We start from the raw sequence: 12,891 nt of genomic DNA on the forward strand, positions 1-12,891 counted from the left end.
AAAATGCTCAGAGGTCTCAGCTGAACTGCTCTGATCCTAATTTGCATGTACAGAGCAACATTTATCAAACTAAACACCGTAGAAAGTTTAGTTTCATCGAGCATCATGCTGTTTGCTGGAGCGATAACAGTTTAGACAGGCCACCCAAGATGTTAAAGAAACCTCACACGGATAAATGTAAATGTTGCAGCTTCTGCCCTCAACTAATGGCTGTAAACCAAAGAAATTGGAAAGAAAAGCATTCACCATTTTAATCTTTTAAACTGTAATGCAACTTATCACCTACTGCTACCTCATTAGTCCTCTATCCGTACCTCTAGATCAGAAACTAAGCAGAAACTGGAAGGTGGAGGAGCTTTAAAAGAATTGATAGGCTTTGGTCAAAAACAGCTGTGTAATATTCAGAAAACCTGTTCATCCTTTGACAATGTGTTAAATGCTTTTTATCATTTGTGTAATAGTATACATAAAATATTAGTTTTCTCTTTATTATCCGTGTCCAGAGGCATGAACTGAACAAAATTGTCCTGAATACTTCTATTATCAGTAATCATGTCAGTGGAAAACCATGCAAAACTTGTTAACATTTCTTTAACTGTCCTTGACGAGGAAACACAGCAACAGTTGTGCTCAGTTTCCAAGTAAAATCTTCTAAGTACTGAAGGGAAATCTGAAGAGGTTCTGGTTGCAGCAAAGGATTAAAAGTGGACCACCACCAAAAACAAAATKTGAAGCTTCAAGAGTATTTTAATAATAAAAAAAAAAAAAAGTATATTTTTAAGCTAAAAGTTTCCCAGTTATAGTTTTGCATGTTGTTAAATGCTCACAGAAATGTCAGGGTTAGATGACAGAGAACTGGATGCCATGTTTGTTGAGGCGGTCGATGAGGGTGGTGTTAGCGAAAGCAGCTCCTGGAGAATAAACTCCTCCCCTGGAAAAACAAGAACATGTCTCACTGAGAAACAGATTTAAAGTTCTGAAATGATGCTTGGAAGAAAAATAAAGCTATTTTTAAAGGTGAAGTCCTGGTTGATTAAAACCGTTCTGCTCTTTTACAGAATCACTCATATTTTGTTTTATTTAGTTGTAATATAATGCAGCCACATTTTCTCAAAATCCTGCAAATTTGTTGACTTTAGGTGAGAAATATGCYGCAGTTTTGGTGCTGATCCAGGTCTTTGTCCCTTAAAAATGCTAAATATAGTACTCTAAATGTGCAAATCGTGTTAGTTATAATTAGGTTTATATGGAAAGTACAAGTGACAAACTGAATTTAAAAGTCGGTGGTGTGTTTGGTGTTAGAGTGGGAACTCACGTCTTGGGCAAAGCTGCCGGTTCGTTGAGCATCGTGAGAGCAGCTTGCACCATGGCGATGGGCGTGGCCACGTATCCGGCCTCTGAGTAATAAAAAATTAATTTAGATGAGCTTCACTCACTAAATACAAGTTAATATCCGTTTCTGAACTTTGATTTTCTCTACAGTGGTTACCTGGTCCCTGAACTAGAGTGCGGATCTTGGCGTTAGGTTTTCCCTGCGTGGGGTCCTGACCGTCTGTGTAACCCTCGCCGTAGAAGGAGAACTGGAAGGATGATCCCTCCATCTAACAGAAATGTATAAATTTCAATGAGTCTTGTTTTGCTTATTTAAGCAAATGGGAGTTTAATCCTGACATCTTTCGCTATTTTACCTGCTTTCTGGTTGGTCCGGCTTTCGAGAACATCCCAAAGGAGAAAAACTCTGGATACTGAACAGAGAAATTAACAAATTAGATTTAAAACCAGAGTTACACTGCATAGACAGTGTTTAATTAATCTTCCTCGTTTACCTTTATGAGCAGGTTGCGACCCCAACCGAACTTGACCAACAACAAGAACATCATGCCGGCAAACATCAGCCTGATGATGCTGCCAATACCTCCAACTCCAGCATACGCTCCGTACTGGACCTGGGATTCATAGCAGGAGGAAGACATTCACACGGTGCAAATATTTAGTATAAACTATCCAATMYMATTGATTACTTTAAACATTTGAGTTTAACATGAAAGATGCAGTCATTTCAGCAAAATCCAACYCCATATGGCATTTAACAGTCTATAATAAAGAAAATATTTGACCTTCTAAGCCAACTTAAGAAACCGGGATTGAAGTAAAAGCTTTAAAAACAAGTAAAATACTTCTAAGATGAAGAGTGGCTTGTTTKATTTTCAGTTCYTAGGGTTGAAGAATAARTCAAAAACATATTGCGACAGATACATGATCAATATCAACAGATAATACGTCTGATGAAAAATTAAATGTTCTACATATGAAATATTCACTGGACTCCGATCCAGAACCGCACGGCATTCTGGCGGATGTAGAGGAACGACTTTTAACCTCTCATGGCCTGATAAGCAAAGTGAGTGGAATCAACTCACTCACTCTTTGGTTACCTAGCAAAGAGTAACTAGCAACTCTTTGCTAGTTACCTAGCAAAGAGTTGCTAGGTAACTCTTTGGTTACCTAGCAACAGCTTGTAGGAGTAACTGCCGCCTCAGCAGCAGCTTAAGGTTTCACCACTGTGACTAATAGTTGTTTAAACGACGACATGGAGTAAAAACTGTGGATAAAACACAAAAGGTCACTCCACCAGTATTGCGTTTTAAATATCTGCATTAGATATTTAAAATGCAATACTACTCAATAATTATCTATAATGACTTTAAAAAAAGCTTATATGGAGATACATTTTCCAGCCATCAGATCTACTTTAAATTAAAAGTTAAAGGTGGAATATCGTRAAACAAGATCCTAAATCAAGTTTAAAATTCTTGATTCAAGTAAGTTTAACTAGTTTTGAAATTCCTTTGCAGTGTGGAGGAGAGATGATCTTACATAACTGTTACYGTTAAGAACTGAATCAATARTAAAAATATGTTTTATTGGCTGATATTTTCCAGTTTTCTCATTAAAATGCTGCGTTGTGGCACTGACCGGCGTGGCTTGATGTTCCTCTGCCAGGAAGCGCTGGGATCTTTTCACCACGGACGGATCAGAACCCATGAAGGGAAGAGCGTACTGCTGGATCTCATTACTGTAGAACAGAGCTCCCCTGCAAACATGCAGAAAGGTCACATTTTATGAACACTTACTGAGAAGGATTATTAAATAGTAACAATATTATTGATTATTAAATAGCTTTTTTCAGATTTCCTGCTCGTCCACAGAATGCCTGCAATTTCGATAAATATCAAGTTTTAGACTCAAAACTAACTGGGAATCACTTCAGTTGTGGAAAAATGCCATTTTATGATTATCAGACTAATTTTTGTACTTCTACATGTCCAGCTACTGAAAGGAGCATGTTAATAACACTGTTACTACTGACAATAATAAAGATTTAACCTAAAGAAATGTCTAGTTCAATGTAGTAAAAATATTACGTGAGTTTCTTTAAGGTTTTTTAATTCTCATATTGATTGTATACAACAGTCAAAGTTTCTACCAGCTTTGCACAAATAAACAATAATTTCCCTGTTTAATTTTCTACRCTTGGATACACTCAGTCAGCTCAGATAGGGAGCATCTGTGGACACAAATGTTAATTATTTGGCACAGGTTTTCTTAGACTGGCCCATTTTGGCAGATTAATATGCTTTGATCCAAAACATTGTAGCTCTAGTTGTACGATCAGGTTCATTTTCCTGCCCCAGTCTCAACTCTATTTCAATCTTTAACATATTTTCTCCCACCATTGCCTTGTATTCTGAGGATAACGTTTAGGTGAGAATAAAATAGGAGCGACTACCTGCGCCGCAGCTTGGAGCCGACGGTGGGCAGAGGTTTGTGGTTAAACTTCCTTCTTAGACTCTGGAGTTTCTGGCTGTCGGCGAAGCCGTAGATGGCCGACTGCCAYGTCCCGTCATGGATACACCCACCCTGACGGATGAACACAGACAGACACAAATCCTGATGAAGTGCAAGGCAGACATATCACTAACAAGAGCAACAACTAAGTTTAGAAAAAGACTGAATCACCAAGCTGCCTCAGGACACAGACTTATGGGTAATGYAGTATCTGACGTACCTCAGGTCCCATGCCGACAGTCAGAAAACTCTCCACAGCAGTCAAGGTGCCTGTTCACACAGACAGGTTAGCATGATGCTAATGGTGAGCACTGCAAAAACAGCTTCTAGTGCAAATATCTCCGTACACGTGATACAAAACAAAACTAACTCACAAGTAACATTTCTGGAAGATAAAGGAGCTTGTTTWAAGTCAAGAGGGTAATGGCTGGATTAAATATGAATTTACTGAATCTGTTCAGATCAGTATATCCAGTCTTACCCCTGAACTGATCTCGTGTGTAGATGACTCCCATGTCTGCMGGAATGGAGTCAAAGCCACAGCTTCCAATGACGAAGACGCCTTTCTCTGCCGCCTGGCTGCTGTAGTTCAGCTGCATGCCCTCCAAAAACTGTCCGACAAAAACGCCCAGAAGAAAAACACAAAAAAACACTCCAGTGATTCTCATATACTGCATTTAATTTAACATATTTTCAAACACAATGAACATTACAGGTGACCTATTACACTTCCTTGAACGGGTAACAGGTATAAAAACCTATTACATTTATAACAATTTTTGTACAAAATTATTCTGATATAATGAGATTCCCATCTGCTTAGTTCTGTCTGTTTTCAGCTCCTGTCAGAATGAACTTGTTTAGGGCATCCTGTCACTTTAAATCCTAATAAGCTGCTGCTTATTTGAATTTAATAAGCAGCAGTGTACACTCAGATAAAAATAGATGCAAACAGATGCACAATTATAGAACCGTACATCTTTGAAAAGCAGAAGTGGAGCCTCCTGCACAACCAGCAAGAATGCAACGAGTGGTTTTTGGATGTTAAGTCAAAAACACTTGTCTCTTCCAACAGCCATTGTACAGCGAATACAGCGGTAAAACCAGCTGACCAAACATGCTGGAGCTCCACTTGGGTTGCTAGGTTAAGGGGCTGGGCTTGACTGGTGTAGAAAGTGATTGACCAATCTAGAGGTTTTTAAAACGTCTCATTTTCCAGACACCAAATAGCTAGGTGCTAGGTGACGGGCCATGCTTCTGTTGCTAGGTAACAGCGCAGTGCACATCGGTTGTGACTTGATATTTGGAAGGTTTCTGAAATGGCTTCTTTTCCAAACATTAACTTATTACTATAAAAACTGCTGGATGTTTTTTTAAGTGCTTGCACTATTTTTAGAAAGAGCTGAGACCCAATTTTAAATTTTAAAAAATGCGCAAAATGTGAAATTTGCATAGCAGGTCCCATTTAAAAAACAAAAAGTTAAACACAAATTTAGTTTTAATCGATCTCATCTTAATGTAATGGAKAAAAACCAAAAGAGAGAAWCCTTAAATTAGCTTGCGTGTCAGCAGGACGTGTTGAACCCCGTCCAACAGGCAGAGAGCAGCTGCTGTCATGTGGCCGAGTTAGAAATAATTTCATCCTAACCGGCTGCAGCATGAGAATCAGCGTGTCTCCAATTTAATCCAAACAAACAGCTTCAAAGATGAATGTCAGGGCAGCACATGTTTCCAGCACGAAGGTCTCACTTAATCTGATTTTAAAAATATTCATGTCCAATAATTTTTTGAAAACCTTGTGAAAAGATGTTTGTACAATCAGTAGCTAATATCTGCACCAAACTTTCTAAAAACATCCCATAAACTTCAGAGGCCAAACTTTGCTTTTTCTCTCCAGTCAAAAACAAAACTAATATTGTTGTGAATCATGTATTGTTTACTTRCAAAACAATAAATTGATCAAGTAATATTTCAATGAAACTAACATTAGTATGACGTTTGCCTTAATATTTACAGGTATTTAAATTCTTTGGGCCATTTTTTAAAATTTTGTTGGTCTGTAAAAGGAGCATTTAMTTTTAATGTCCAGCTGTGCTCAGCTGGACATGATGGATGGGTAAAAAGTCATCCATCATGCCTTGGGAAAACAATGCTAATAAAGACAAAATTCAGTTTAAAAACATATAAACTCACCACAGAAATCTCATCCTAAAACAATTACAAAACGGTCCAAATTTCCCCCTTTCCTCCTCCACAGTCAGGGGCCACACAAAAATATTCCAAGGGCCACAAATGGCCCATGCGCCACACTTTGGACAACCCTGATCTATGTGCAGATGAGATTAAAGAAAACACCACCAGGGGGGCATTGCGCTAACCTGCGGCTCTCCAGAGATGTCGATGTGGTGCGCTCCGTTCTCCACGCAGGCTTTGACCACGGGCTCGCCAAAGAACCGGTACTGTGAACACAAAGACGGACAGAACCTCATCCACACCCTTCTCAGAATCCAACAACACTTCAGTCCGTCTCCACCCGGTACAACTGGGCTAATCTAGAAATAAAAGCCTTTCCTATTAGGTAAGAAACTATTGGTGTTGACTACCACCCCCAGTTAAAATTCAATATTAAGTTTTTATTCTAATATTTCTTTATTCATGAATAAATTCATGAATTTATTCATGATTCTCTTTAGTTTTGTCATTTTCTTAACCTGCCTTGACTACACAACTGGATTGACTTGTTCATAAATTGATTCTCTAAGTGCCTTGAGATAACTTTTTTGTAGATTATCATAATAAAAATAAATTTAATTAAATAAATCATTCATTCATTTAACTTATTGTTTTACATGCGCCAACTGTAGACAATGGACTTTAGCACCAGCAGCCATCAGAACCATCAGCAGATGTAATAAAAYTTGGAGTCATTGGCCGGGTTTGTTCAGTGACTATTTAAAGCTGTTAGAAATCTCCCTAATGGTTGATACATTTTATTTAAATACCAAAATGCAAACATTTCAACTAAGGATTTACAGCTGATGCTCATCATAAACTGCTGACTGTCATTTAAAACTGAATCATGGAGATACTTTAAATGTTTATATTAGAATTTAGGGCTGAAACTAACAATTATTCTAATAATCAGTTAATCTATCAACTATTGGACAATTAATTGGCATTTTTCTACCCATTTTTAATTTATGCATTTAGGTCTTTATTAAATACAATATTAGAAATACATTAAAAGATGCAAATAAATAATTCGATTAAATTTTAGATAAGGAAATAAACATTTTAGATGGCAAAAAGTGTTTAACAGAATATTTTTAACTGAACTTGAAGCAGGTGAAGCTAAAACTGGAGGAGTTCTGGGTTAAACATATTTATAGACAATATCTTTTTTACATCTAAAATGCAAAACGTAYGCATTTTTGTATAGTTTCATTTTAATTACTGCTCTGACTATTGTCTTTTTTGAGTTAGCGATTAATCGCTGACTAAATTAGTTGATAGTTTTTTAAATAAATCGATTAATCATGTCAGCCCTAATTGAATTATAAAACTGACAAATGGCTCCAGTTATAGTAACAAAGATRATCTAACATGTCACTAAATGCTAAGAGTGTTCACAAGATTTTTTTCTATTTTAAACGTTTTAACAATAAAAATTGTTTTAAATTAAAGTAAACACAACACATTAACTGTTTCTGAACAGTGYTGTAGTCAGAGTGACAGATTAATAATMAGATTATTAYRGGATGCTTGGAGCCTTCTGAAGTGATAAACATCTGGTTTAAATCCAGCTGGACTGATTAACTTGAATAACAAGTTTCAGTGCTACTAACAAACACTCCTAGTTCTTCGGAAACCACAATCTCAAAAAAAAAATTTTTTTTTTAATTAAAATGTGACTTTTTTTCCCTCTCGGGAATAAAAATGTGATAAAATTTAGGCTCATTGCAGAAGATGAGCTGTTTTTGATTCCATCTTTTTGCCGGAGTCTGAGTCATCTTGGTGCAAAACACAAAACTGCTACTGTAAAAATGACCCTGGCTGTTTTACAATGAAGCTTGTGTGCTGCAGTCAGCGTCTCTCCCTGCCAGTGAAGGCTGCTCTGTGTTTCCTCTGTGCATGCGACGCCACAGCCACAGAGGAAAACAGAAAGCAGGCGCGCAAGATGAAGCGCTGCGCTTACGCCAAGAGGAGATGCCAACGTGTCAGAGCGGAGCGACAAAGTGAAATGACGAATTAAATTCTCTGAAACAAACAAACACAAACATTTCTGTGGAGCCGAACGCTTACCGGGCCGACGCAGTTCAGAACAATCACAGCCTGCTTGCACATGGCTGCCAGGGAGTCGGGCTCGCCTACGTCTGCYACGATCACGTCCACCTCAGTCCGGAGCTCAGGCTTACCTGTGAACAGAAACACACCTGAACCACGGAGCAACACTTGGATTCAGATTAAAAACCAAACATCAGCATTTATCTGGCTGTTTGGACAAAAGCTGTAAGAAAAAAGGGTGAAAAAAAAAAACACAACACCCTCAATATGTGTCGACAGATAAACATTGTTTATGATGAACTAAGGATGAGTATTTATTGTGTGTRAAAAAGTTTATTTAACGTGAAAAAGTTTGATTTATATATATTTAAATTAATGACACTTAAAATCATTGTTGGGATTGTTAATTTTGCTACATTACTTTTTCATTTCAATAAATATCAATTAAATACATTTAATTGAATTAATACAATTAAATACATTTCCTGTGAGCAGTTCAGTGATTCACACTTCTTTATGTGACTGGAGTAAAGATGCACATTCAGTCACCTAGAGAAGAAGTAATAAATACTTCTCATCGTTATCACAGCATTCTTATAAAATACTGTGATAAAACTTCAAGTCCCCGTCATTCGACTACGTCAGGATTCTTCTTCTTGCTCTTTCTTGATTTTGGTAAATAAAATACAAATGTTTTGTCCAAGATGACATTTCTGGACAGGAATTCAAAATAAAAAAGTAAAAGAACAAGATTGAAGAAGACAAATTAAAACCTAATGTGAAAAATACTCAAACAACTCTTTAAAAACTTTTCTCCAGTGATGCTTTGCCACCTTTTAATCTTCTTAAGTCATACTTTTAAGATTTTCTTTCTGTAGGTTTCTCCAATGCTTTTTGATTTTGAGCTGATATTTTACATATTTTCAGTTCAATTTGTGAAAGTACAAGAGCATATTGCCCTGCTGTCAGTTGAAGAAAGTGGAGGAAAATAGGAAGTGAAGGGCTTTTAATCTAATATAGTTATGTTTAAAATGATCGGCTCACTGCCAAGGAAGAGTGAGCTACTCATCTGAAACATCGAGTATTTCTCTGTGGATTGAAACGAATGAAAACCCGACTTTATAAGAACATTTAAAATGAACATAAATCAAAGTTTATGTTAGGAATGGCATCTTATAAACATCATACTTTTCAGAACATTAACATATTTTACAACAAACCTGCATTTCTTTTTTAAAACATTCAAATAATGTGAAGAAGTGAATTTTGGATTTCAGGAATTAATCACGGAAATTAATTAAATTAATTAGAAAACAGTTAAAACACATAACAATGTTTGTAAATAATCTGTTCATGCGCTTAACATTTTTGATTTTCTTCCAGGTGAGAGAAGCGCAGTGGATTAATTATATATTTTTAGTATCCTGAATTAAGGCAAATCTTTCCTGTGAAGATGGCTCTTAAAAAAAGATATGTAGGTTTTCAAAACATTGCTCAAAAATTATGCAAAATATAAAAAAATATATATCTAACTTCATGCTGAAAGTAAGCAAAACTAATTTGTAAATTAACTTACAAATTACAATTAACAAATCTTGTAAATTTTGACAAATGAAAGAATGAATGGAAAAGCAACTTCCATGCGTAGATTATGACACCCTATAATGTAAGTTTTCATACCKCTACAATAAATTCAAATTAAGGCTTATTTKACCAGCTCAGAAAATAAGCAAAGGACTCATAAAGATGTTGGGCATCAACCACATTCAGAGATCGATTCACCTGGTCCAATAAAAATTTACATTTAAACACAAACCTAAAGCAGGTAAGCCTAAAAAGACGTGAGGCGAAATGCAAATGACTGAATTACAGGAATGTTTGGTGAAGGCTTGACTGTCGGATTACTTAAACTTAGTGAGAACAAAACAACAAAAACATGAATCATAGAAGCTGCTTTTCAGTCGGTTCTGTTTCTGTTTGAAAATAAATACAATGTAAATGAAAGAGAAACGGCACAGATGATTAATGGGTCGGATCTAATGTTCTGGACGAAGCCTTGGAGGAGTTACCATAGTAACAGCTATGCCAGTTATTACAAATATGCTTCTGTAGCAGTCTGAGGTGTCTGCAGGCAAAGGACGCATTTTTCTTCCAACCAGATAACTTCAGCTCCAGATAACTGCGGTGGGACAGGCTGGCGCATCAGGAGCTGGTATGTCCCCTCAGCTGTCGAAGAGGAGGAGGCCAGTGAATTACCCTCTAATCCTCTGGAAACTTTTGTTACCAGGATGACAAATTAATGGCTCCTGTTCCAGATTTGCAGATGGACTGGATTTTCCATCAGTCTGGTTGGCATTACTCCATGTCATAATTTCATTAAATGTAATGTACCCCGCCTCTCGCCCGAAACGTTGGCTGGAGATGGGCACCAGCACCCCTCCCGACCCCACTGAGGGAAAAAGGGTGCAAGAAAATGGATGGATGGATGGKAATTACTGGGAATGTAATTCCTGTTTTTGTTGAAGATGAAAAATAAAACAACTTAGTAACTGATTTCTTACTGAAATTATGAGTTGTTATGATTTTCAACTGATTAGCAATTGAAAAGCTAAAGGAATGCATTTGGTAGATAAATATTCTTCTAATGCAATAGTCTATCTTCTGAAAAGTAAATATTAATTATCTGTAGGTTATTGTTATAATAATAGAAATAAAGGTTTTAAAACATCAACCTGTGTGTAAAGACTCTACATTTTTGTGAAGTCAGTCAGATATTTTTGGAACAATTTGCGATCAGGAAAAAGTGCAGCATATACATAAAAAAATTATTATCCAATGAACAGAATAAAAAGTAGGTACCATCAGTTTAGAAATTAACACTGCAGCCAATTTAAAATAAACCATCAGATCTTTTTTTTTAAAAGGCGATTGTAATCAGAGACATAAAGTTATTTTGTATGAGAATAATGCTGCTTTGTTTTGCTTTATCTCACATGTGCAACAAATACACTATTACCACATTTATTTCATGCGTCCATTTTAATGCAGTTTATAACAGGGTCAAAGTCATGTCCAACTGTTCAGTCTGCATGAATTGCTTCATCACCTTGAGTTAAGCAACATATCTGAATCAAGCCTTCCACACCGACTAGAATACTTTCTTTCTCTTTGTCTAAAAATGAACAAACTGAACTAATAGTCATAGTCACTGCATTAAAAAAACCTGCACAACTAATGTGATTGATCGGATACATACTGAGGACTCCAGCGGCCTGCTCCAGAACTTTTTCCAGCTTCTGCTTGCTCCTGCCAGCCACGGCCCACTTCAGGCTCCCTTTGGGTCCCTCGGACGCCGTCCGGGCTACCTCCTCCACCACAAACTGCCCCGTGAAGCCAGAAGCTCCGAAGATGACCAGATGGTACGGCCTGCTGGAGGTTGTCTCTACCCGCGCCATGGTACCAGCAGAAACTCAGACAAACAGAAGAAGCTTACTGCGACACCTTTACACTCTGACTGTCACAATGAAGGGGCTGAGCTGCCCGCTGCGCTTTTCACAGCGCTGCTTTCTCTACTTCCGTAGCCAAACTATGCTAGTATGCTAACAGAAAGTTGCAACAGCCACGCGCATGACAAAGAGGTTTCATATAAAGAAAACGTGTCATATTTTTGCATTATTCATCACGCTTATTTTTCTAATGAATCGTAAATTTGATCGAAACTCGTCTTGCTTTCTTAACATTTTCCAACATTGATATTATGTTAGCAGAACGACTTCCTCAGGCTTCGGATTGGTGCTTGTAAACATGTGTGTCAGCGTCAGGATCGTCCGTCAACCTTTCCGCCATGTTGTAAGTGGCATGTTGCTCAGGAAAAAAATACAGTTCTTCTCCGATTTGCTTTATGTTCCGTAAATACTTTAAGATTGCATTTATTTATGAATATTTAAATATGCCATTGATAGTATTACCAGGGAATATATTGAATTTAGGGCTGCACAGTGGCGCAGATGGTAGCTCTGTCATGCAGCAAAAAGTTCTGTGTTTGACTTTTTCTGCATGGAGTTTGCATGTTCAAATGATTTTTTTTTAAAAATAACTGAAATACAACGGAAAGAAAAGTACATTAACAGTTGACACACATATCTTAATGCAACGCTAAAAAATTCTGTGTATTGCTCTGTATTTTATCAAGCAAACATATAAATTGTCTTGCAAACATATAAATACTTACAAATGGAGTTTTGCCGATAAAACGTACACAGTGCATTCATTGTATCCATGACCTGTTTACTTTATCTTCAATTCTTGTTGACAAGGTTACCGGAGAAATACGTCAAAGATAGTCTGCCACTCAGAGTGCTCACGCTACAAAATGACAAAGATCGTTTGTAACACATTATCACATTTTTTCCATTCTTAGCATGCATACAGTGATACAATTTTCGAACTGTATGAACTTATTTACCAACTTATTAATGTAACTTATTTTCATTCACTATAAAATGTAGAGTATTTGACTGAATGGCGTCGGAGAGAAACTGTTCTACCAGGTTTAATAGGTTTATTGTATTTTCTGTGCAGATTAAACTATTTGAGTGAACATTGAAGAAACATAAAAATAATGTAAATTCTTTCATGGCATGCCTCCCTGAATAATACATGCAGACTTCAAATTCATTTAACTTATTTCTCATGTGACTAAGTATATGTAATTGAACGAGATGATGCTAGGAAGTAAAATGATTACATTAAAATAAT

At 36.8% G+C, this 12,891-nt stretch overlaps 1 protein-coding gene across 2 annotated transcripts; it reads right to left on the reverse strand.

Annotated features, from left to right (window-relative positions):
* Positions 1-729: 729 nt before the first annotated feature.
* Positions 730-12,460, reverse strand: LOC103462781 (saccharopine dehydrogenase-like oxidoreductase). 2 transcript variants are annotated; one of them, XM_017304155.1, is made up of 13 exons: positions 12,365-12,460; positions 11,390-11,602; positions 8,152-8,264; positions 6,228-6,308; positions 4,331-4,460; positions 4,070-4,119; positions 3,791-3,921; positions 2,977-3,094; positions 1,827-1,946; positions 1,689-1,745; positions 1,490-1,601; positions 1,316-1,397; positions 730-931 (listed from the first exon to the last, which is right to left on the reverse strand). In XM_017304155.1, the coding sequence occupies exons 1-13, from the start codon at positions 12,411-12,413 to the stop codon at positions 841-843; spliced, it is 1,347 nt and encodes a 448-aa protein (XP_017159644.1). In that variant the 5' UTR covers positions 12,414-12,460; the 3' UTR covers positions 730-840. The 2 variants fall into 2 exon arrangements, with proteins under 2 accessions (XP_017159644.1, XP_008403998.1); XM_008405776.2 differs by lacking the exon at positions 12,365-12,460 and having other exon boundaries at positions 11,390-12,325.
* Positions 12,461-12,891: the final 431 nt, after the last annotated feature.

This window comes from Poecilia reticulata, linkage group LG3, assembly GCF_000633615.1.
Source record: "Poecilia reticulata strain Guanapo linkage group LG3, Guppy_female_1.0+MT, whole genome shotgun sequence".
Classification (NCBI taxonomy): domain Eukaryota; kingdom Metazoa; phylum Chordata; class Actinopteri; order Cyprinodontiformes; family Poeciliidae; genus Poecilia; species Poecilia reticulata.